The sequence below is a fragment of the Ceratotherium simum genome, chromosome 22, assembly GCF_057802395.1.
Source record: "Ceratotherium simum simum isolate JZ-2026a chromosome 22, ASM5780239v1, whole genome shotgun sequence".
Classification (NCBI taxonomy): domain Eukaryota; kingdom Metazoa; phylum Chordata; class Mammalia; order Perissodactyla; family Rhinocerotidae; genus Ceratotherium; species Ceratotherium simum.
In genome coordinates, this window is record NC_141921.1 from 22,337,520 (window position 1) to 22,362,733 (window position 25,214).

General features: G+C 52.8%; 1 protein-coding gene across 2 annotated transcripts in view; it reads left to right on the top strand.

Annotated features, from left to right (window-relative positions):
* STK40 (serine/threonine kinase 40) overlaps positions 1 to 25,214 on the top strand; it is a 41,768-nt gene that overhangs the window by 6,022 nt on the left and 10,532 nt on the right. For both annotated transcript variants that reach the window (XM_014784155.2, XM_004425956.3), the window contains exons 2-6: positions 15,017 to 15,136; positions 17,066 to 17,151; positions 17,519 to 17,662; positions 19,825 to 20,052; positions 20,883 to 20,935. In XM_014784155.2, coding sequence (XP_014639641.1) covers positions 15,025 to 15,136; positions 17,066 to 17,151; positions 17,519 to 17,662; positions 19,825 to 20,052; positions 20,883 to 20,935 — 623 coding nt within the window. In that variant the 5' untranslated portion in view covers positions 15,017 to 15,024. The remainder of the gene's footprint in view (positions 1 to 15,016; positions 15,137 to 17,065; positions 17,152 to 17,518; positions 17,663 to 19,824; positions 20,053 to 20,882; positions 20,936 to 25,214) is intronic.

Below are 25,214 nucleotides of genomic sequence, written 5' to 3' on the forward strand. Positions count from 1 at the left end.
TTAGCAAGCACAGAGGTTGCAAAACTGAGAAGGGATCTTGTCATTCAGAATGAAGCTGTCCCGTCTGAATGTGTTTACAGACCGCCACCTGCTTAGCAAAAGAGATAGAGGATCTTTAGCCTTTAGGGAGTCTGTGATCCCAGGGACCAGAAGGAAGAGAAAGTGGCCTGGACGTTGTAGTGGGAATTGGCAAGAGCCGGCCTGGCGTGCGTGTCACTGTCTTTGGGTTGAGGAAAGCTGGGTTAAGGTGTGATAAGGGAGCAGCAGGTGCTTCTAGGAAGAGGCTCGAGTCATCCCCTTGGGACACTTTGGGGCTGGTGTAGCCCAAAATTCTGGGGGACTTTTGGAACCTCACTGCTGGCACCCGCCAACTCTGGAGAGCAAGTCTTGCTCCTTTTTGCAGTAGATACGGAGCTCCTGGTGTTACCATGTTTGGGGTGAGTTCCATGGGGTGTGTTCTCTTTAGACTCTTCTCCCAAGGTGGTCCCTCCTGAAGGAATTGGAAGGAAACCAGCCAAAAAAGAAGGATCCCCACCACCTTCCAGGTTCTTTGCTAAGTCCTCTGCAATACATATTGAATCCTTCTCGCAGTCAAAGGAAGGAGAGTTGTCTCTGTTTCACAGAGAAGCCCTAGGCACACAGGGGTTAAGTGACCTGTCCACTGTTACACAGCCAGCAAGGGCAGAGCTGGATTTCCAGCCCACGCTTGTGTGACTTGAGAGCCCATGCCATCCCGTTCCTCCATCCTGGCCAGGCTCTGGCCCCAGGGAGCCCAGCCCACATGGAATCTTGGACTCATAGAGCCATAGAGCAGGAAGGGACCTTGACAAAGCTGAAGCAGTCCTTTCTTTGCCAGAAGAATGGAAACTGCCACTGCCTGAGACAAATCCCCCCACTCCTGCCCTGTGAGTAGTGGGTAAGGAGACTTTCAGCCGTGTCACCCAGCAGTTAAGGGCCCAGGCTCAGATCAGACCTGGCTTCAGAACCCAGTTCTGCCACTTGCTAGCTGAGTGGCCTTGAACAAGTTCCTTCCTATCTCCAACCCCAGTGTCCTCCTCTATAAACTGGACACGACCTTCCTTGCTCCTGAGATAGCAATGAGGATTAGACATGAGGTGTTATTGTCTATACGCCTAGTGCCTGGCTGGCAGTCAGGACCCAGGGGCCGGCTCTGGTGAGGCCCAGGTGAGCTCTTTGCTGGCGGGTCTGTGATTGTCCCAAAAGCAGCACCACAATCCATCTTCAGGTCTCCAGTTTGAATGGTTTGGTGGTCCTCTCAGCCCTTATGGATGCCAGGTAGCGAGCAGGAAGTTCCTTATAGGCATGTTTGCAAGTTACCTGGGAGAACTTAAGTGTACTGGGAGTGATGGTTGTGTCCCTCCCCGCCGTGCAGCCTTGCGTCAGCACACAGGCTCGTACATTCGGGGCACGTACGCTCACTCACGTGTTCCTGTGCCGTACGCCCTCAAGTGTGCCTTCTCTGAGGCTCAGCCTTCCCCAGTTCCATTACCTCTCCTAACAATTGTAATGGGTTCAGAAAATTTTTAGGTTTTTAAAAATTATTATAGTAGTCTATGGTAAAATAGTTAAATATGGAAGAATAGAAAACAAAACTCTCCCTCCCCTCTTTGGGCCCCTAGTTCTACTATCTGGAGGTATCTACTGTTAAGTTTCTTCTAGAAATTTCCTATGCATATTCAATGATGTGTACAATCTTTTTTTTTTACCCAAATGGATCATATTATACAAATAGTACTACAGTTTGCGTTTTTCTAATGTAATGTATCCTAGACATCTTCATCAGCAGGTGTGGACCTCGTCTTAAAGACTGCATAGCACTCCATTGTCTGGATGGAACCAGTCCTCTCTTGGTGGACATTTGAATTGTTTCCTGTCTGGGGCATGTGTGTGTGTGTGTCTGTGTGTGCGCGTGTTGATTTTAGTGTGGTTTTGTCTTTTGTGATTTTTTGCTGCTACATGTGGTTCTACAGGGACCCTCGATCACATTTATCTCTGTGGATTTGTGAGAGTGTATCTGGAGGATAACTTCCTAGACCTGGAAGTGCTGGGCCCGAGGAATGTGCATTTTCTTTTACTTTGTTGGCTGTGGTTTCACGCATGTCATCTGCGCACCTGTCAGGCCTATCCCGGGGGTTCTGAGGTGGACAAGGTCCCAGGCCGTGCCCCCAGGAGCTCACCCTCTCTGGAGACACAGGCAAGCAGCTGAGCGATGAGCGTGCTCTCGCCGATGCGTGACAGTGTGCTGGCTGGTGGTGGCTCATGGCCCTTGGGGTTGGCCATGCCTGGCTTATCAGCGACTCAGAGCAGGGGAGGCCCTCGCGTGGGCCCACGAATCTGAACAGCCTGCTGGGGGCCACTCTGATGGCAGAGCCTGCTGTCTGCCTCTGTAATCTTGCCCCTCCAAGCAGCCACAGCCAGTAGCATTCAATAAAACTGCAGAAAGTGAACTGTACTGTTTATCGTCAAAGTTGTGAAATGTAATTGAATTTAATTTTTGATAGAGGCAGTTAAGGAAAGGCAGTTTGCTGGCCCCGGTCCAAATTGCCTTTCTCACAGGATGATTGTAGTGATTTTTGCTGTTAAAAACAGTTTAAAGAGAGAATTGCATGCACCTGGGCCTGGCCCGGGCTTTCCCATCTGTTGCTCTGGAAATCTGGGATGGAAGGAAGGAAACTTAACATTTGTCTAGTGCCTCCCACATGCTGACTCCCGGCAGTCCTCAGGGAACCCTGTGCGGGGGCAGCGCTGTTCCTCTCCTCTAGATGAGGAGACTGCAGAGCAGAGAAACACGTGTCCAGGTCATACTGTGGACACGAAGATGGCTCTCCGACTCAGCCAGCCCTGCTTTAGTCACTTGCTGCTTTCTCCTTGCCTGATCTGGGCCATGGTGGGTGGCAGGAACCTGAATTCCACATGGGACCCTGTGGCAGGCCTCGTTCCTGGGCTGAGTCACTGCACAAAGCAGTAACTGATGGTTTGAGCTGAGGGGTCCCCTACTCGTGCTCATGCCAGGGTCCCCCTAGTTGCAAGGAGGCTGGCATGACAGGGGATGGCTGTCAGTACTTTGTCTGCCATCACTGCCTATGGCAGAAGGCCCCCCGCAGACCCAAGGGGCCACCAAGAAGGTCTCCCAAGCCAGGGTGCTAGGGTGCTTCCCCAGGCTGCTTCTCTTGGTGGGAGATATACCAGGGCAGCACCGCCGGAGAAAGCGATGTTAAGTCTATCCCTTCCTCCTCCGACACCCACACACAGTGACGGATTATTTGTTGTCACATCAGCTGCTTCCGGAGGCCCTTGGGAGGGGTGAGCTGGTGGCAGGGCTGGCGATGCTGCCCTGGATCCTGCTCTGGTGGCTCTCAGAGCAGCTGCTGAGGAAGCCCTTAGCCCCGTCTGCTGGGACTGGTTTCTTCATTTCTGTTTTCCATAGAGGGGCTACAGGTCCCCCTCTGTGTGCACAGTCCCAGAGCCTTTCCCCCCAGAATCACTCGGGGACACCTCCTCCTGGCCAGGAGCCTTTAGCCTCCTCCAGTCTCTCCCCCCAGCCTTCATGGAGGCCACAGAGGAGCCCAGTGGGGACTTCCGCAGGGCAGTGGGGTGAAGAGGGACATCACTGATTACATAATCTCCTTGTGTGTGAATCCTGCTTCCTGGAGGAGCCTGGAGCTGGACCCCTATGCTGCAGACACTGGGCTTCCTGTGAGCAGGGGGGTCTCCAGCCCCCGGTTGGCCCCCAGGACTGCTGTGCTCAGCGCGTTGTAGGAAAGGCAGCCACAGAGGACGGGTCTGGGGCGGATGTGCTGAGGGGGAGCAGGCTGGGCACAGGGCCCTCTTTCTGACCGCCCCTCCCACTTCCCACTGAGCTGAGTCACTTCCTCTCTGGCTGCTGCAGGTACTCTCCCACATGCCCAGAGCAGAGCAGGCTTTAGAGGTGGGGTTCACCCTGTGCAGAGGGCTCTGGTTGGAAGCAGCCAGTTCATTCGTTACCCCCAAGGCAGGAAAGCACGGCATTTGGAGAATGATGTGATGTTATGTATTCTTGACAAATTAGAGCTATACATATCCTGCATTTTAAAAATGAACAAAATCATCACTCTGTTTTGGAACAGTGAAGATGACAGCACATGCATGAATCTTTGTCATCAGGGAGTCCTGGCTAAAGCCGAGAGATTACTAATCCGTCTCCTCATCCTCCCAACATCCATCCTGAGTGCAGAAGCAAATGGCTTCCAGTGGGTTCCTGGGGAGATTGCTTGTAGCCTTCAGGCTCCCAGGGAGAGGGTTCATGCTGGCCTCAGGGATGGCTGTCATTCAAACTCAAAGGAAAAGCCACCAAACAGAGCCCCTTCCAGCCAGCAGCTAGCAGGAGTCAAAGAAAATAGGCTGCAAGCAGCCTCCTCTGGGCCTGGTAAGCTGGGCCAGGGTCTCTAGGCTTTGGTTTGTCAGGAATAAAAAGGGGAAATGTTTACATCATAAAGTTATGAGAATTAAAGGAAATCTAGGAAACACTAAGAATGGTTCCTAGCAAGCAGTAGGTGCACATAAAAGGATTATTAGTAAGGTATGCACCTGGAGAAATTTGTCACCAGGGAGGGTACCTCAGCATGGAGCCAGGAATGCTCACCATTCCTCCAGCAAAGACCTCGCAACACTGCCAACCACAAGATCATGTCTGATCCTTCAGTCATCCCTCTTTTACGGATGAGGAAACTGAGCCCCACAAAGAGTAGGTGACCCTCACAGAGGGTAGGTGACTAGTTCAGGGTGACAAAGCAAGTGAGTGACGGAAGCTGGAATTTGACCTCAGGCCCACCTGACCCCAAAATCCATCTTGCTCTCCCAACTGACATTTGGGTAACTGGTCCATGGTTTGAACTGTGCACTGCAAATTCCTCTTCTTTCCCTGGGTTGACTTGATAGATGAAGAATAGGTCTGTAGAGAAGTTGGTGGCACTGGTAGAGGTACCTACACGTGAGTAATGAGGTGCAGTGGGGGTGCTTGGGTCAGGGAGGGTGGGGGTCACTGTCTTGTTGGCTGGTGGGAGGATGTCTCAGTAACCCAGCCTCAGACTCAGCCCTTTTCTCCAGAGAGACCCTGCTCAGGGGCCCTGAAACACCTCCTTCTCCAGGCCCCTCTCTCCTGCAGCTCACCTGCAGCTTGCTCGCTTGGCAGCTCCCTGATTCCAGGAGAATGATTGCTTGTAAGGAAGTCCAGAGGCTGCTGTCCTCTCTCTGGTTGGCGTTCCTTCGAACCACAGCTGACCTCAGGTGGAGAAGGAGCAGCTGAGGAGGCAGTGTGGTCAAGGAGAAGGAGTATGGCATTCAGATAGGAGAACCTGTGTTCACATGGGTAAACTCTTTCAACAAGTAGCCGGCTGACTTTAGGCAGGTCTCTCAGTATTTCTGAGCTGCAATATCTTTTTCTAGAAAATGTGTTTTGGGGATGAGGGGCGATCAGTTACAGTCATGTATTTGAACGTGCTTTGGAAGCTATACAACTGTGCAAAAGTTAGTTGTTGTGATAGTTAATGTGAGGGTGTCGGCCTCCTATGTGGATTCTGAGTCCAAAATTCACCATCCAGAAAGGTGCCCAGGGAATTTTCAAGGGAACTGGCAGCCCTCTGGTGTGGAGGGTGTCTGGCCTGTAAAGCACCAATCCACAGATCATCTTAGTTGGATCGTGTATTCAGATTTCACACTGCTCGCCTCAAGTCTCATCATGTCATTCCAGGTGTAGTCAGCCACATGCATAGCTGGGCCAGAACTTCTCTCTTCTAGGGGAAGCAAGAGTGATAGGGGTTTTTCTGACCAGCAGAAGGACCTTCACACTACAAACGTAGAGGGTCCAGGAGGACCTGTCACTGGTGTGAGGGGGCAGGTCAAGCTGTCACTCACATGCTCCCACATCTTGCTGTAGGAAAGCAGACCTGTTGCTGGATTCAGCAGAAAGGGAGGTAGTCTGTCCCTTCGCCAGTGAGGGGTTGGGCCCAAGCTGCAGGCATGCCGTGAGTGGGTCTCGTTCCTCAGTTGGGGGTGCTCTCCAGCAGCAAAATCTGTCGAAGCACAACCCCTGGTGATCATCTAGCCTAGAACTTGCTGGCCCCAGGTATCTAGGCATTTCTGACATGCAACTTTTCCTGGACAAACTATTCCCAGCATTGCTGTAGCCCCATTACCTACAGCTGTGACCGCCGTCTCTCTGATCCTGGATTCTGTCTCCTGCCATGAGCTGGTGGACCATCTGTACTTTCTCCTGAGTCCCACTGCAGCCTCTGCCTCTAGTTGGGGGATCTCTCTCTCTGTCCCAATATGGGCTTTAGTGCCTTCTGGGTGCACTACTACACTCTGTTTTCTCATTCAGCAATTTGCCAGGCACTGGGCAGAGTGCAGGGAAGTAGAGGTGAATTGGGGTTGTTCCCTCAGGGGATCCCCCAGCCTGGGGTAGGGGAAGTCACAGCAAGAGGAGACAGAGGGATGCTCAGGTGCTGTGGGAGTTGGAGGAGGAAAGGTGACACCAGTGAGGACTGAGGGAGGAGGAACCAACCAGGAAGAGGAGGACAGGGCAAGGGTGTTCATGGCATACTCAGGGAGTTGTGAGTCATTTGGTGTGGCTGGATGTAGGGGGCATGTAAGGGCAGGGAGGCCAGAGAGGTAGCCTGGGTCTGGCCAGGCTCACTGAGGAGTTTGGGTTTCTTCCTGAAGACCATGGGAACATTGGAAGACCCCCACAGCAGAGACAGACAGAGATACTGCAGGCCCAGGTCCCCGAGCAGAGGAGAAAGGGCAGCCTGCTGAAATCTGTCCAGCTCCAATTACACAGGTGGCTGCGGGGGGTCTTCTGATGGAGTCATTCCTTCATCCTTCCTTATCAGTCTCATGGAGAGCAGTGCCCCACCATCTTGTACCAGTCGCAGAGAAACACTTTGAAGAAGATGTGCTGCAGAAAGACGCCACCAGGTGGCAGACCTGGAGACTGTACAAAGGCCTCATTTCTTTCCCATTCCTTTAGCACAGTGTTTGGGAGGGAGGAAGGGGGGCTTTCAAGACTGAACTCCTGTTCATGCCAGGATGGCTCTGCCCAACAAGTATGAGATTCCACTGTGGGCTGTGTACCCACAAGAAATCCCTTTGAACCTGTGAATCTGGACAACAGATTCCTCCAGGGTCTTGGGAGCTATTCCAGCAGGTTGTACTTTCTCCTCTGTCTCTGAGGACCTGAGGGTAAATTGCAGACATTGTGACCTTTTACCCCAAACACTTCCGCATCTGTCACCTAAGAACAAGGACATTCTACTATATAACCACAATGCAGTTTTTTTTTTTAAATGATTATTATTATTTTTTATTTCCCCCAAAGCCCCAGTACACAGTTGTATGTCATAGTTGCACAGCCTTCTAGTTGCTGTATGTGGGACGCGGCCTCAGCATGGCCAGAGAAGCAGTGCGTCGGTGCACGCCCGGGATCCGAACCCGGGCCACCAACGGCGGAGCGCGCGCACTTAACCGCTAAGCCACAGGGCCGGCCCCACAATACAGTTTTCAAATTCAGGAAATTCAACATCGATATAATACTGTTATTTAATATACAGTCCATATTCAGATTTTGCCAGTTGCCCAAGCACATCCTTTATGACTTTTCTTCCCAGGATCACCCATCACATTTACTTGTCATATGTCTTTAGTCTCCTTTGATCTAGACTAGTTCTTCAGCCTTTCTTTTACTATCTGACATTGATGTTTTTGAAGCATACAGGCCTATTTTGTTGAATGTCCCTCAATTTGGGTTTGTCTCATGATCAGATTCAGGTTATGCCTTTTTGGCAAAAAAAAATAAATAAGAACATAAGTGATGTTGTATCCTTCTAAGTGCATCTTATCAGCAGTACCATGATGTCAGTTCTGTTATTAGTGATGTTAACTTGGACCATTTGGTTAAAGTTGCAGCCTGCTTTTTTTTAAATTGAGGTACATTTACACACAGTGAATTTCACAGATCTTTTTAGTATACGATTCAGTCGTTTTGACAGATACACACTCCCAGAGTTATGTCCTTTGATCATAAAGGTTTTACAGCCCAGTGTATGTGCTCTGTCCCCTTCCCCAGTCCTGCTCCAGGAGATCTTGGACTAGAGGCTCTAGGTCTTAGTTCCAGACTCCTCCTCGCCCCCCAACTGGATCATGATGAAGGACCCATTGGGGTGGCCTCGTTGTCCTAGACCATCCCTTCCTGTGCCTTGAGTTGATAATTGCCAGCTGGTGCTCAGCCTCTGCTCCCCCGTAGACCAGTGAACAAAACAAGAGGATGGGATGCTATGTGCCTCTGCCTAGAAGAGCAGACCCTCCCCTTGACCCACAGAACAACTGTCCTCTGCCTACCACTACCAAATGTGCGCCTGGCACTGCCCAGCACCCTCTACCTCCACAGCTGCTCAGCTAACCCCCAGGCCTCCCCCTTTCCCCACACTGAGTTGAGCATGTCACTCAGGCTGGCCATCAGACAGCAGGTTCAGGGTCTCTTAAGCCTTCAGTCTTGTTATCCTCCTTCTTCTGCCACCCGCCCCCATTCAGTGCCTAGCTAGCCCTTTCTCCTTGAGCAGGAGAAATTCAAGACTACTGTTTTTAAGCTAGTAATAGCACAGTTTATCAAATGCTTACAATATGCCAGTACGTACTCTGCTAAACCTTTTATGTGGATCATCTCACTTAATCCTCAGAGCAACCTTGTAAGGTAGTCATTGTGCTCTGTGCTTTGCAGATAGAGAATAAGTAACTTGTCCAAGGTCTCATCACTGGTAGTGATGGTGGTGGGCTTTCAACTCAGGTCTGGCTTCCCCCAAAACGCTTGCTCTGACTCAGAGGTTCCCAACCAGTGTGGGTCATGTGGGCAAGATGGGGATCCCTTCAGCTTGAGGGTGATGACCAGACATAGGACAGCTGAGTCCCCCAGTCCTTCCACTCCCAGGTGCCATACCAATGTGTCCCTTTGTGTTGTGACATGAAAAAGACACGTTGCTCTTACCACATTGTTCTGCTGCCTTAGTGCCCTGGGGGCAGAGACTCTCCTCTGCCTCCCTCCTGGAGTCTGGTGCAGATCTAGACACAGACCCTTAACACGTGCGTGGCAAATAGGATCGAGGCCAGGAATGAGTGGGAGCTCTGCGCTCACCTCCAGGTGGCAGGTGGGCTGGACAGAGGTGCAGGGTCCATGCCTTCAGTAGACACTGCCAGAGGTACAGTCCAGAAGTCAGAGGCCTGCACGGCTCAGGAACTTTTTGTTTGTTTTGTTTCGTTTTGACAGAGCCAGGAACCCTGGGATGGGGATAGGGGCTGCTGACAGGGACAGCTTGGATCTTGACGCCATCGGCTCAGCCTGATCCTGCAGTGCAGACACAGTCCTTTGGCTCCTAGCAGGCATGAGGAGCTGCTGACATATTGTGGCTACCAGCTGCTGTTGTCGTCACACGCATGCACACACAGCGAGTAGCGCCCAGGGCTGAGGCCTGCTGTTTGCTCTCGCGGGGACTGCCCTTGCGCTCTGCCTTCACTGCTCTGGTTTGCAGGGTCACTCATCTCTCCAGGAACCCAGGGGTTACAGCAAGAAGCATAGGAAGAGGTCAAGTGCAGAACTTTCTGCACATGTGGGGAGGCCCCGTCACTGCCCCTCACATTTGTAGGGGACGAGGGGCTGGCTCTGACTCTGTGCATGTGTGAGTGTCCTGAGACCATGTGTCTGCGCACCTGTGTGGAGCCCTGTGGGGATGCTTCTGGGTCTGAGTGATGGGCCCTTCCTTGCCTTGGCCAGCTGCTTTGTAGTTGGGTGGAGATGAGGAAAGACTGAGCTGGGGAGGTCTCAGTACCATCTCTCTTTGCAGCCCGCCTCCTTTTGGGGTTGCTGGTATGTCCACCATGTTGAACCATGCCCTGCCGTAGGGTGCTCTCCCTGGCTGTACCCCACCCACCTGTCCTGTACCCTGTCACCCTGCACCCCTGGACTCAGCATCATAGGCCTTAGAACCTCCTGTGTTGCCAGAGACCCAGCCTTCGTTGCCTTCCAGGAGAGCTGGGCTCACATTGCCCAGCAGCTTCAGATGAGATGACCTTAACCCCAAATTGACAGGGTTGGCCAGGCATCCCCTCCTCGGGGCATGCCATGGTGGCTGTCGCAGAGCTGGGACCCTTTTATGCTGAGGCCCACATCTCACTCCAGGCTGGGCCAAGCAGACGGAACCCCCTGCTTTCAGAACTGAGGAGCACAGGGGCCGCCCCGGTGGTGCAAGCAGTTAAGTGCGCGCATTCCGCTGCGGCAGCCCGGGGTTCACCGGTTCAGATCCCGGGCGCGCACTGACACACCGCTTGGCAAGCCATGCTGTGGTGGCATCCCGTATAAAGTGGAGGAAGATGGGCACGGATATTAGCACAGGGCTGATCTTCCTCACAAAAGAAAAAAAAAGAACTGAGGAGCACAGCCACAGCCTGCAGGCAGTGGGGGTGCCAGGCTGGGTTCTTTTCCCATGCCCCCCTCCCGGCCTCCACCCTCACCCCCGTTGTTGCCTCACTGAGCTTCCTGTGGAGTCCAGGTTCTAAGGGAACTGGTGCTGACTTGGGAGGATAGCATGCGGAAGAGTTGACAGATTTAGAACTCCAGAGACTTCTAAGCTATGACTGCTGAGTTCCTGGGGAGCTGAGCAGTGGCCCAGGAAACACCAGGCAAATGGCTGCCCCTTAGCCAGGCTGGGCCAGGGCCCTTCACGCTAGGTTGGGAACTAGTGTCTCTGGAGGGGCCTGGCCCCAAGTCCTTCTGGAACCAGGGTAGCCAGAGCTTCCACATCACAGATCTCACTGTGAAGCCAGGTCCTTCAAAGCGGTCTTTCCCAGGGGAGCATTTGTGGACCATTCTCAGGTGTGTCTCTGGAGGGGGCATGTCAGGATGATTTGAGGTTGGGGCACATCCTCCCTGTGCATCAGCAGGTGGGCGGGGGACAGGAGAGCCTGTCCTGGGGGGTTGTCTTTGCTCATCTCACCAGTGAGCCTGCAGCAGCTTTCACTTTTCCAGGTCTTCCTCTTCACGCTGCTTCCTTTGCTTGCCAGCTCTGGGTGGCATGAAGGGATGTTCAGGAAGGGAAGCAGCCTTGCTCCCACTTCCCCTGCCAGCATCTTTTCCCTCTCTCTGCCTGTCTGCTCCCATCCTTCTGTCTGCCTATGTTTTGGAGCAGTTCCCATGCCATTTGCTTGAGCTGAATCCTGAGTCGGGGGGGGGGGGGGTCAGGCTGAGCCCACTCATTGTCTGTGCTGCAGCTGCTCCCGGCAAACTGTTGTCTAGACCATGCCTGTGCGTAGGCGCCCAGGCAGTGTCTACACAGACGTGAGGATGCTTCCGTGGTGCTCTCCAGGGAACAGGGAAGAAAGAAGAGAGTTAGTGCTCCAGGGAGGATGAAGAACAGGGCCGGAATGGTAGTGAAAGCAACTTCTCTACCAGGGCAGGGCCAGCTCAGGAGCCGCCTGAGGCGCACAAGCACAGGGCTGCTGACGCAGTCAGAACCATCACCAACTGGAGGGAAGACGTCTGGCCATTCTTAGAATATCTGCTGGGCCGGGCACTGGGGGTACAATTTGTTTTTTCTTGTGGAATTTTTAGTCTAGTGGTGGGGGGCAGACATTAAGCATATAAACACACAAATAAATACATCATCACAAAAAATGGAAAGTAGTGTGAAGGAAAATTACAGGATACCAAGTGAGACCAATTGGGACCCACTGGTGGTGGGGATATCAAGGAAAACTTCTCTGAGGAAGTGGTGTTTAAATCGAGAAGGATGCACAGAAGTTTGCCAGGCAAAGACTGGGAACACTGTTCAGACACATTACTGCCCAGGTTTTTAAGATTTTTCTAGAAGCAGTTTCATTCTTCCCTGCTTTTGTGTGAATGACTTTTAACCTGCTTCCAGCATGAGCCTTTTTGGCAGAAGTCATGGCCAAGCCTCACCATGGCTTCTGCTCCATCTGGGGACTGTCGGGACCTACTGAGTTACATGGTCCTAGTTACTCTCAGAATGGAATCATGGGTCTGCTCTTCAGTGGCACAGCTCTGAAAACAAATTGGAGCTCGATGGGAGGTGAGCCTGGCAGGTTGGACTAGATGTGCAGCAGGTCATCTCTTCTACTTTTCAGTTCACTGCATGGAGTCAGTCTTCTGGGGATTAGAATAAGGGCCAGAATGACAGCATGTGAAGATTTAGCCTAACTAGTGAATATGGACCTGTTCTCAGAGTAGGGGAGGTCTTCCAGGAATAACAGCAAAAACAAACTAAAGAAAAAGATAACTATTTGACTACATAAAAATCTAATGTTTTTTTGGGCCGGCCCCATGGCTTAGCGGTTAAGTGCGTGCGCTCCAATGCTGGCAGCCCGGGTTCGGATCCCGGGCTCGCACCGATGCACCGCTTCTCCGGCCATGCTGAGGCTGCGTCCCACATACAGCATCTAGAAGGATGTGCAACTATGACATACAATTATCTACTGGGGCTTTGGAGGAAAAATAAATAAATAAAAATTAAAAAAAAATTTAATGTTTTTTTAAATTAAAAAGTTAAAAGATTAAGAAAAAACTACATCCTATGTCAGTTATAGCCTGAATATATAAAGAGTTCCTAAAAATCAATGACTGATACATAGCATTAAAAAAACAAAAATGGAAAAACTAATATGAACTGGAAATTCATAAAAGGAATAATACATCCAACAAGTATGCATATGAAACAAGTTCAACTTCATGAATAATTAAAGAATTATGAATTTAAACAATGACATACTTTTTATTACCCATCAAATTGGCAGTTTTTAAAAAATAAGGAAATACTCAGTTCTGGTGCAGTTTCTGGGACTAAGTCACCCACACTGCTGATGGGATATCAGTTGACACAGCGTCCCTGAGAACAGCCCAGCAGTGTATGTTCAACACCTTTAAATATGTGCACCCCATTTGACCCTGCAGTTCTGCTTCCTGGAATTCATCCTGAGGGAGAGAGACAAGTATGCCAAGATGTAGGTGCATTAACTGCTAATAAAAAAATATAAGAAATGGAAAGAACCTGGATTCCATAAATAGGGATGTGGTCCAATAAATCATGATAACTGTACATTCTTACCAAGGAGACTACTTGTAGCTATTTCAAGCGATGCTACAGAAGAATATTGTCATGCAGCGATGGTAATTATGGTATTTTGTTTTGTACTGAGATATAGTTCACCTACCATAAAATTCACCTTCATAATGTATTTTAGGTGGGAGAAAAGGAAGCTTACAAAATGGTATCACAGTGTGCTCAAAATTTTTGTCATAATGCAAACTATATACAAGTGCACACACATACAGACGTCCACACAGGAAAGTCTGCTGAATGTTAACAGCAGATGCATCAGGGTGGTGAGATTATGGATACATTATTTTCTTATTTTTGCATATGTATATTTTCTAATGTTTTTGCAGGAAATGGCAATTGCTTTTGTATGAAGAAAAAATTATGCAGAAGTCTAGGGTGCAGTGTTCCTAAGCCTTCTGTGGGAGGGTACAGGCTACACTCCTGACGTGGCCTTCAGGCCATCTAGGTCTGGGTCACCTCTTGCCCCTCCCTGCCTCATGCCACACACTCCAACCCCACCAGCTGCTTGGCGTCCGTTGCTTATGCGCCATTTCTTACCTGTGTACGTTTGCTTACCCAGGCCCCTCTGCCTGGAATGACCTCGCCCCTTGCCCGGCCCGCTCCAGCATCACCTCCTCAGGGAAGTTTTCCCTAAGCCCCCTCACCCACACTGGGCCGGGGGCCTCTCCTCGGGACTGGGCAGCCGGCCGCCCCTGAGCATCCCTGTGACCCTCTGTCTTCCCTGTGTGGAGCTCGTCTGTGTACTTCTGACTCCTCGCCCCACCTTCAGGACACTGTGCTCCCCAGGTGTTAACTGTAGAGAGCTAGAAGGAGCAACTCGTTTTTGTTTTTGTTTTTGTTTGGTGAGGAAGATTAGCCCTGAGCTAACATCCGTTTCAATCCTCCTCTTTTTGCTGAGGAAGATTGGCCCTAGGCTAACATACATGCCCATCTTCCTCTGCTTTATACGTGGGACGCCTGCCACAGCATAGCTTGATAAGTGGTGCATAGGTCCGCTTAACCCGGGCCGCCAGAGCGGACTGCGCAAGCTTAACCACTATGCCACTGGCCCGACCCCTCTCTTTTGTTTTTTTAATCTATGTCTAGAGGTTAATGTCTTCTAGAGTCTGGCTCCTGTGTCCACCTTTCATTTTAACCCTGGAGCAGATAGGGATTACCAGGCAAATCAAAGTGCTCAGCAGTCTCCATTGGTGTCTTTTAACTGGCTCTTAAATGTACAATATATATATTTTTAAAGTAATTAAAGAAAAATGTGAAAATAGGAGAGAGAGAAGAGAAAGTAACCCCCTCATTGACAGCTTTGGGGGGATCTTCCACCTGGAGGACCGATGAGTCAAGGAGGGTTTGAGAGGAGATCCCAGGACAGTCATCCTCACGCTTCGTGGGCATAAGAATCCCCGGGCCTCATGGTCGCCATGCCATTTCCCAGGGCCTGCTCCCCACCACGCCCCAGAGATCAGATCAGTAGGGGCACCGTGGGACCCAGGAATCAGCACCTTGGGCCACTGGGCTGTCGGTGTTTGGGAGGAAGGCCTCACTTTGGAAGCAGTCGCTTCAGTGCTGGCTCTCCTCTCTGTCTCTGTGGCGGGCTGGCTTCCCCCTTCCATAGCCAGTACATGCTACCTCAGAGTACATCTACCTTTAGTCCCTCATTAATCCCAAGTAAAGGAGCCGTGGTTCTTTGTCACTGGGAACCTTGGATGCTCCTCCGGGAGGGGGAGGAGGCGGCGGCAGCAGCAGCTGTGTGACGCATCCTCGAGTCACAGACTTGCAGGCTGGGTTAACGTAAGGAAACTCGCTGACTTGCTCAGTGAGAGAGAGCTTTCTGTCTTGTCTAGAGCTGAGAATGAAGCGGAGAGCATCAGACAGAGGAGCTGGGGAAACGTCGGCCAGGGCGAAGGCTCTAGGAAGTGGGATTTCCGGAAATAATGCAAAGAGAGCTGGACCGTTCATCCTGGGTAAGCCTCTGACCACAGGGTGAGTGGGGGTGCCGGGGGCAGGGGCGGGTGCCTTAGCGTGCACAGTCTGACCTGTGGACAGGCACAGTGCCACACCCACCACAGTGTGGGGTCCTGACCAACCTCGGCCTGGACCCAGCTTTCCCACTTTAAATGTAGTCTGTTTGTGCCAGTGGAAGATCTGGAGACTTAGGTCACTCTGTACCAAGAGCTGTCATTTTGTTGTAGCTGCACCAGCCTTTAATCAGTCTCAGCTCAGAGCTAGGCTGTCTCTTGCCCCAGAGAATCCTGTGTGCTCCCAGGATGTTGCCCCTGCGACGTACACAAGCTGCATTAGAGGGTCCATCATCCAAGGCACTTCTGTGACCATTCTGGGAGGGCATGGTTAATTTCACAAAGCATTTAGTATAGCCCCCCAAACTTCCTGTAAAATCAGCACAGAAATCCTGTCGAGTTGGGTGTTCCTAGTGGGCCAGGGGAGCAGCAGGCCTTTCTGAGTGTTGTAGAGGCTTGGCAAGTCCAGATTGCTGTGCTCAGGGTTTTTGCAGGTGGACTGGGCTCTGAGGACCCCAACTCTCCTAGCAGCCAGAGTCGGGGTGTGAGTTTTGCCTTGGGACAACATCTTGGACTTATGGGCACAGGATAGTTCCACCTCCAGTCATTCAGCAACTAGTTGATGGTGCCTACTATGCGCCATGCCTGTGCTGTTTGTAGGGATGTAGCAGTGAATAAGACAGGTTCCTGCCCTCACGGAACTTAACATTCTCCAGTCACATGCCCCATAATGACATCTCTGTCAATGATGGACAGCATCTACAATGGTGGTCCCATAAGATTAGTACCATAGAGCCTAGGTGTGTGGTAGGCTATACTATCTAGGTTTGTGTTAGTACACCCTGTGATGTTTGCACAACGACGAAATCACCTAACAACGCATTTCTTAAAACGTATCCCCGTCATTAAGTGACGCATGACTATAGTTGGAAAAAGAAACAGAGTAAACAATACACAAGATCATCACCGGGGGCGGTAAGTGCCTCCATGAAAGTAAACAAGATGATGTGAGAGTCAGAAGGGCCTAGAGATAGTGTAGACAAGGGAGGTTCCATGTGAGGAAGTGACATTTGAGCTGACAGCGGAGGATGAGAAGGAGCCAGCCATGTGAAAAGCAGGGGAAAAGCATTCCAGACAGAAGGAACAGCAAGTGCAAAGGCCCAGAGGCAAGAAAGGGCTTAACATCTTAGGAATTAAGAGCCCAGTGTAGCTAGAATATGGTGAGGGGTGTGGGGAAACATAATCAGAAAGGTGGACAGGAACCAAATCATGCAAGACCTTGGAGGCCAAAAAAGGAGTTTCGATTATATATTAAGAGCAGTGGAGCACTGTTAAGGGTTTTTAGCAATGCAGTGACACTGTGACATTATCTGATTTATGCTCTGAAACCTATGGCAGGCTGTCACAGGACAACGAGCAGTGTACATCTCCAGAAGTACAGGAGCTCCCAAAAGTTGGTATTGGACAGGGGCCAGGTGGCTGGATCAGACCACCAGGGGCACCTGTTAAAGCTATCATTTCCTGGACCCTCGCCCTAGGGTTGCTGATTCAGAGGGTCCAGGTTGCAGCTGGGATCTCTTTTTTTAACACATGCTCCTCAGAAATTCCAACATGCACCCACCGTTGAACACCCCTCTTTTTTAGAAATGTACCTGTAAAAGCCAGGTGTACCTTAGGCTGATGCACGCATACCCCTTCGTTTTGAGGGGGAAGACTGTGAGAGCTCTCCACCAGGAGACTTTGAGGGGTGAGTTCAGTGGTTGTGAACTGTGGTGCTCCCCTGAAGAGAAGATCTAGCCAAAAGACCACTTGGTGACATGGTGCCACGATAGATAGGGCTTCTGAAAAGTAAGCCAGTGGCTCTCTGTGCCATAGGTCCCCGTCTGGGCAATTCACCGGTGCCAAGCATTGTGCAGTGTTTGGCGAGGAAAGATGGCACAGATGACTTCTATCAGCTGAAGGTAAGTGAGGCACCAGGAGTGGGGGAGGCTGGGGACCCAGGGGCCGTCCTGCCAGCCCGGCTCCTTCCTCTCCACCTTCATACCTACACCCTTGTGTAAAAGAATAGCGCCGTTTCTTCCCAGGAAGCAATCAAGTTCACAGTCTCGCTCTGAACAGCTCCTGATTTAAAGAGCTTTATCTGTGCATAAATTACATTGCCATCACATTAAGAAAAACTGTTTCACTTTGTATGTGCATGTGTGAGTGTGTGTGCGAGGGTTGCGTGGTAGAACGTGAACCCTTGCTTTGCCTGTTCTAGTCGTTCTGCTTTGTAAAGTAAAGTTTTTTGGGTTTTTGTTTTTTGTGTGTGTGTGCACCTTCCTAAAGATCCTTACCCTTGAGGAGAGGGGGGACCAAGGAATAGAAAGCCAGGAGGAGAGGCAAGGCAAGATGCTGTTACACACCGAGTACTCTCTGCTTTCCCTCCTCCACACGCAGGACGGCGTGGTTCACCACCACGGGCTCTTCCAGGTGAGTGGCAGAGGGAGCTGCCTGTCCCCTCTTCCCCCGGATGCCCCACTCCCCCCAGTAGGCTCCCAGGCCTGGCACTTGCTGGGGCCACATCTCTCCTTTGAGCAGCTCACCACCCCCTGGTCTCCCTGCATGCTGGGTGCGGCAGGACTTGCTAGGCGGGTGGGCTGGGTGTCAGGCTGGGGTGACACTGGCTGCTCCAGCACTCCTGCTGTGATGGTCACAGCCTAGCGGGAATGCACACAGTTTGCATCTTCCAGGCTGTCTTTGAAGAGCTGCTTTTCCGAGAAAAGAGAAAAGCAGGAAGTCATTTAAAGACACACAAGCTGTTTCTAGTTGTGTTGTCAGGAACTGGCCAGGGCCTGGTGGAAGGGAGGGCAATGAGGAAGACTGGGCATTTGGGGCCACTGTACATCTCTGCGGTTGTTTTTGGTATCAACATTCCTTTTGCCTGCCCAGGCATTTCAGTTTGTTCATAAGTGTCCCTGAGCCCCCGAGCTCAAATGTTCCGGGTCCCTTAGGAAAGGTACCAATTAGCAACTTGTCCCCTAAAGAGCCCTCCTCGGGGCAGGACCGCAGTGTGTCTCCAGAAACGAAGAGCCAGGTTCAGCAGGCCCAGGGGGCTTGTGCTTAGGCCTCCCCCAGCAGAGCTTCTGCAGAGCCTCAGCCAGATGCACTGGCCAGGGCCCATGCTGGCCAGGATGGACCTGGCACTTGAGAGGCAGCCTGGTGCAGGGAGGGCACACAGGTTTTGGAGCTGGCAGTCCTGGATTCAGGTTGTGTGACCTTGGGCGAATCACTTCAGGTCCCAAGCCTCAGACTCCTCATCGTAAAATGGGGATAATGATAATGGCACCTACCTCATAAGGGGGCTGGGAGGATGAATGAGAGAGCATGAAGCACCCAGCGGCCCCTGCTACACCGTCATCATGGTTGTTATTTCAGGCAACAAGAACTCCTTGTCAGCTTGATTTCCTGAAATGACATAAATGGAAAATGCCTCCCACCCCCACACATACACCCCACCGAGGTCTTTATTCTTAGATGTGCAAGTAGAGGCAACTCTGAAAATGAACAAGTTTCCCTTAAACATGAGATCAAACTGAGGGCGATTGTGATTTCTTAGTATTTTCTCTCTCATGGCTTCCAGAGCGTGGCCATGGTTTCTGTCGTTTTGGATAAGAGAACCCAGGTGATGAGAAGTATTTCTAGAGTCATCTGTGTGCCAGACGCTGTGCTGGGCCTCTGGCGAAGAGAGAATAAGAAGTGTGATCCTGCTATTAAGGACAAATGTGAATATTCAGTCCCCAGGAGTTCCCAGAGGCGACCGTCAGTGTGCTGGGGGTGACACCGAGGGCCTCCTCGAGCTAGGAGGATAAAAGTCCCTGTGTTGTACCTGTTTTTTTTTATCTTACTGGAAATCCTTTTTCAGCAAGGAAAATGGGTCCAGAGCTTGCAGCTGCAGTGGTGGTAGCAGTACCCACTTACTGAGCCCTGGCTGAGTCCAAACTAAGCACTTAGCATGGGTCGTCCTGTTCTCAACAACCTGCGAGGTCGGGGTTGCCAACTCCCTTTGCAGATGAGGACCCAGAAGCTGGGACAGGTTGGGAGAACTGCCCCAGGTCCCACAGCTAGGACAAGGTGGAGCTGGGGCCCGGACCCAGCCGTTGGGGACCAGAGCTATACTCTTACGTGGCTGCCCACGAGTCCTGCTTCCACGTGAAAGCAGTTGTCTCGGACACACAGAACACTTAACTTCCATCATCTTGGGCATTGGAAGGAAGTTGACATTAGTCCTTGCTGGAATCCCTGGGAGTTCCATGGAGGGGAGATGCCCCAGAGCCCTGGGTTTGCTGCCTGTACACTGGGCTCAGAGGGCCCTTTGCCTTTCAGTGCCCAGCCCTGATCTGAACCCTTTGTGTTAGCATCAAAGCTTGGAGCCTAAACCTCAGCCCCTGGCTGGGCCTGGCGTTGGCACACTAGAAGCTGGGCATTGCTTAGCGGCCCCAAGTTCCATGCTGCCTAGGCCTCAAGCCTCCACCGGCCACACACATGCAGGCTTGTTCCAGGCTCTCTCATTGGTTTGTGTATCCAGCTCCAGGGGAGAGGCCTTGGCCCTGCTGGGCCCACAGCCAAGCCTAGTCTGCCCCCTTGCCTCCCAGGATCGCACCTGTGAAATTGTTGAGGACACAGAATCCAGCCGAATGGTTAAGAAGATGAAGAAGCGCATCTGCCTCGTCCTCGACTGTCTCTGTGCACACGACTTCAGCGACAAGACGGCCGACCTCATCAACCTGCAGCACTATGTCATCAAGGAGAAGCGGCTCAGCGAGCGGGAGACCGTGGTGATCTTCTACGACGTGGTGCGCGTGGTGGAAGCCCTGCACCAGGTGCGTGCTGCCCCTCTCAGCTCCCTCATTCTCTGGCGTGAGAGCGTCCTAGGCCCCATGTGCCACAGGGGCCACCCTTCTTGCTGCTGCTCAGCGGAAGCTCTGTCTCACCCTCACCCAGGTGTGCTTTGCCACTGGGAGTGTCCAGAAGGAAAGTAGCCGGCTGACAATACACAGATGAGACACAGTGCTGCAGGCCTCAGCCCACGTTCCTGTGAGGTGCTGCCCAGGCAACCCAGTAGAGCCAGCACAGTATTTCCCTGTCAGTCGAGAGGCTAAACTGTGGTCTCCCAGCTCGGTGACAACTGTGAGATATCCGCCAGGGCAGCCACAGCCCGTCTCTGAGCTGTTCCTAGGATTAGGAGTGTCACATACCCCGAGGTACAGGTTAGGAGAGCCTGGGCCTCTTCCAGGCAACAGCTTCTGCAGGCCAAGCCTGTATTACTTGGTCACCAGAACCCTGAGAGCTCATCTCTGACCTCAGATCCACGCAGGTGTTTGGGTTTTTTTGCTTTGATGTTTGATGAAGGTGGAGAGAGGAGTAGTTTTCCCCACTGGGGGCTGCCCCAAGGGGAGAGAGAGCGGGGCGAACTGCCCTGGGTAGGCAGAGTCTGCCTGGCTTGCGTATCATCCCACTGGTATGCATGGTTATGAGGCCTTGGAATGGTCCTGACCTGTCTGTGGCTTACAAATCAAGGCCCGAGCCTAAAGAGACACGTCACAGAGCTTTTTCCTGCCTTCCCAACACCTGGAGAGCCCACATCTTACAGGCTGGGCCCAACCCCGGCTCTCACCTTCACGGTACAAACCATGTGCCTGTTGTTTTCCAGAAAAACATTGTGCACAGAGACCTGAAGCTTGGGAACATGGTGCTCAATAAGAGGTAAGATTCGCTTTTCTTCTTTCGTGATGTAACCTTGGGGTTGGCACAGGCTACGTGCTGTGACTACCCAGCGCCCTGCAGCGTCCCTGTGGGGATTCTGACTCAAACAGCCCACTTCCCCCAGGAATCCCCCGGGCTGGAGGACAGGATGGCTGCTTCTGTCTTTTGCCGCCTGGGAACACAGTGCTTGCTAAGAAGGGGAGCCTTAAAGACCACAGAAAAGGAGCTCTGGGAAGGATCTCAGACGTCCTCCTTGGTCCATTCATTTGTCAGGCCTAGTGGGTGATCAGGAAATGACTAGAAGAAATGGACAAATGGAGGAAGGAATGACAGATGAGCCAAATGAGGCATCGTCGGAGGTCGGGTTCCCAGGAGACAGACTCTGAGATGGACGTGCAGGAGATTTACTAGGAGAGGAGGGGGAAGGATTGGGCAGAGAGAGGCTGAACTGTGGTGCAGTCACAACAGGACCTCAGCTGGAAAGCTCGAGAGCCAGGTGGCCCTTCAAATGTCCCAAATCCAAGCAAAGGGGCACATGGCCTTGTACCCACACTGTGACCAGCCACTGAATGCGGGTTCTGCACAGGGTGGGGCATAGCCTTGGGCAAGGCAGCTTCCTTTGGCTAAGGGGACTTCCCAGAGAAGGATACAGCCACGAGTGGTCAGAAGCCTACACTCCCAGCAGTGGGGAGAGAGTGCTTCCATCTTGGAGGGGATCTGGGTGGCTCACTCCAGCATCCTCAGTGAACTGAGCTGGCAGAGGAAGATCATGCAAGGCCCCTGCCTCAGGCTGTTGCCCCACTCAGGCCAAGGGTCTGGGCCCCTTCCAAGTGATCTAGGGCAGTGGTAGAGGGACACCAACTGTGCAGGGGCCCGCGACCGAGAGGAAGAGAGCCTGCACTGTGTGCCACCACCATCCTAGAGACACAGGGCTGGGAAGGGCACACCTCCCTCACCGGCTCTCCCATCACCTCTCCCCCTCACCTCCCTCTCACCCCCAGGTGGTGACGTGGTTTGGAGGACTTGCAGATGGCAGGCAGCGCCAGTCTCACAGCAGAAGCTGTGTGGGGGATGATTTGTTCCCTAATGTGGTTGCCCACTCAGGAGGGTTCCTGGGCCCACTGTCCCCATGAAGTGGCCAAAGCCACAGCAGTCACAGGAAAAGAAGCTGCAGGGAGATGAGCCTGTGGGGGGATCATGGGGGCACCAGACCCCACAATGCCAGCCTGAGATGCCATCAGGAGGATGCTGCTGCACTTCAGTGGCTCAGCCTGGCTCCACTCTTCCGCCAACACCACTAGCGCTGCGGACAGACAGTCTCTGGGAACTCACCGTCTGATGGGGCGCCGTCCTGAAGGCAGATAGCACTGTTTTGAGGACCAGTGTGCAGAGGGCTGGGGGCCAACAGAGGGGGCCAGAGGCTCTGGCTGTCTCAGTCAGTTCACGAAGGATGAGTAAGGATTTGCCAGCCTGAGAAAGTGAAGTGATGAAAACCTGACCCCGTCCTGCTCCCCAGGGAGGAGGGAAGGAAACGGAAATTCCAGGGCTGCTGGAACCCTTGACTGGCTGGGTGAGAGAGTTAGGGAAGCTGAGTAGGAGCAGGACTGGGGGCTCAGACCTGGCCCCCAGCCCAGCACTGCCTCTTAGTTACCCTTGAGACCGGGAGAGTTTGTTTGTTTGATTATTTATTCATTGATGAATTCATTCACGTATTGAGACGCTGCCGTGGTACCAGGCGCTTCTCTGAGCTCCCGTTTCCTCATCTGTGAAAGCGGAGGAGACTAGACCTCCCTGCAGAGATCAGCCTGAGATGTGAAACTGCCTGCAGGGTTTGGCCTGTCGTAAGTGCCCCCTCATGCCAGACCAGCCAGGGACTGGAGGGTGCGCACGCTCACTTCCCTCTGGAGGTGAGGCCCGCCGAGTGCTAAGTGGCTAATGAGGACGCGAGGGTGAGGCCAGCAGTGGCACGGCCCCAGCTCTGAACTGCGTGAGGAGGGCAGGTGTTGGAGAACACTGGCCATCCAGCCCTGAGAGCCCGTTGTCTTAGTGTAGGGAGCCTCGGGCCCCGGCCTCCTGTGGGACATGGGCCAGTCACCATCCTGCTCTGGGCTGGAGGCCCACTGCTCGCAAAGAGAGGGCATATATTTTGAGCAGCTAAGTCAAATCTAGCTGTGGAGCCCACATCCTCTAGCCTTCCAAATGAGCACGCCGGGGGGTTGTGATGGGACCGCGCAGTCAGGCTCGGGCGCTGCTAACCACACAGCTCTCCAGCCCTCTTTGTCTCCATGGTTGGTCTGCTTCTGACTTGCGCTTCTCCACGCCTCCTAGGTTCTGGGAACGTAGTGAGGATTGTCTGTGTCTGTGTGTGCGTACATGTGTGTGCACGTGTGTGTTTTCCTCAGATTGCAGGGCACCAATACCTCATTCAGACCCCGCGTCTTGGCTGCACTTCCTTTAATCTGATAATCCCCCTTTTTGTGTCTTGGGACAAACAGAAGTTCTGGCTGCCTCTCACTTGAGTCCTAGGTGCTCTGGAAAGGGGCAGGATGGTGTGGTGCAGAGAAACCTGCACTGGACGCCCAGGGCCCACTCCGCATGTGGCCATGGGCACACCCTCCCTTCCCTGGGCCTCACTCTCATCCTTGCCAAGTTGAGGGTCAACCTGGAAGAGCTCCAGCCCCTTCTTGCCCATCAGGCCAGGCCCTGCCTCCAGCTGCAGAGGCAGCGGACAAGTTGGAGGCCTTCATCTGCACTCCCTGAGGAGGGGACAGGGAGAAGTGTTTGCGAAGCAGCTACAGCGACAAGTTCACCCAGCTTTGGTAGGAGGCAAAGGTTGAAGTCTGAAATCCCCTTTTGGGGTTATGTGAGGTTTGCTGTGGGTTCTTTCTCCTTCCTCTTTTTTTTTTGGGTAGGCAAGTTGCACACCAAGTTCCTAGAAAAGGAGAAAAACACTGTGGTAGCCCAAAGGGCCATAGCTAAAGAGTGACTCACTCAGAGCAGATCTTGCTGACGCAGAGCTCCCTCCCTCCATCCCTCGCTGCCCTCGCCCCCTCCTGCCAGGATGAACCTGGGGGGTCTGGGACTCCCAGGGGTCTGTGCGCCACCCAGCCAAGTTGGGTGGTGGTGGCAGGGCAGGGGAGCATTGCCAAGCTTCAAGAGGTCTCGGAGCTGACCGTGTGGTTTCCTGTGGGAGAGACTCCAGGATCCTCAGCGGGCAGAGCAGCACAGGCTGAGTTGGCCCTGCTGCCCAGCCCTGCCTGCAGTGTCTCAGCCGTGTTTTCCTCGAGCCCCACCTGCCTTGCCCCACGCACAGAGGGCTGACGAGTCTGCCAGCAGAGCTGAGTGGAGAGCTCAGGCCACACTTGTGTGTGCACCTCAGGGCCTGTGGACACAATGTGGCACCCTCTCCCGCTGCAGCAGAGATGGTGTCCTTCCTGGGGTCTCCTGCCGGTAGCCTCTGCCAAGTGTGCTCACTGTCTGAGGATGCGGTGATGGTTTGAGCCAGCTGTTAGTAATCGATTACTTTTTGCCCGGCCCTGGGCGTGGTGCTTTCCTGGGATTATCTTCTTATCTTATTAAATCCTAACACCGTTCTGGGAGTTAGGTGCTAATATTTTCCCTGTCTCACAGATGAGGAAATTGAGGTTTAGCAAAAGATTAAATAACATGTCCAAGATTACACAGCCAGGCAGTGGCAGAGTTGGGACCGGAACCCGGGAATCTGGCTCCCACGTCCACCAGACTTTCCCCTGAGCCGTCCTCCTCCCAGTGTCTCGTGCCTCCAGCTGCAGTGGCCGTCTCAGAGCCAGGGGAGAAAATGCAGTGCTTCTGCCTGGTGGGGACCTTGCAGATGAGAGGCCTAAGCAGTCCCAGGTGCAGGGCAGTGATATAGCAGTTCCAGTGGAGAGGTCCACTTCTTGTCATGGTCCTTGGCCGAGACCCTTTGCCTGTGCTCTCAGGCTCTAGCTGCCCCGGGGGCCACCAGTCAGATTTCTGCGGCATCCGACAGGCGGGCGTGTGCGGAGCACGCGTCCACGTTTCCGGTTGGAGTGCAGAGGGCAGACTGGCCTTGGTTTTGCACCAAGCCCCTTGCCAGCAGAATTCCCCGAGATAGCTCAAGGGCTCTTGGGGCCTTCTGGACGCGGCTCCTGGGGAATTCCACCCTCAGCCCCACACACCCCGTGCCTCTGAGCCAACCTCCTCTCAACCCTTGAAAGGCAGCCTGAGACCCCTCGTGGGGCTTCCCTTCCTGCCATCCTCCCTGCTTCTCTGCCAGCCA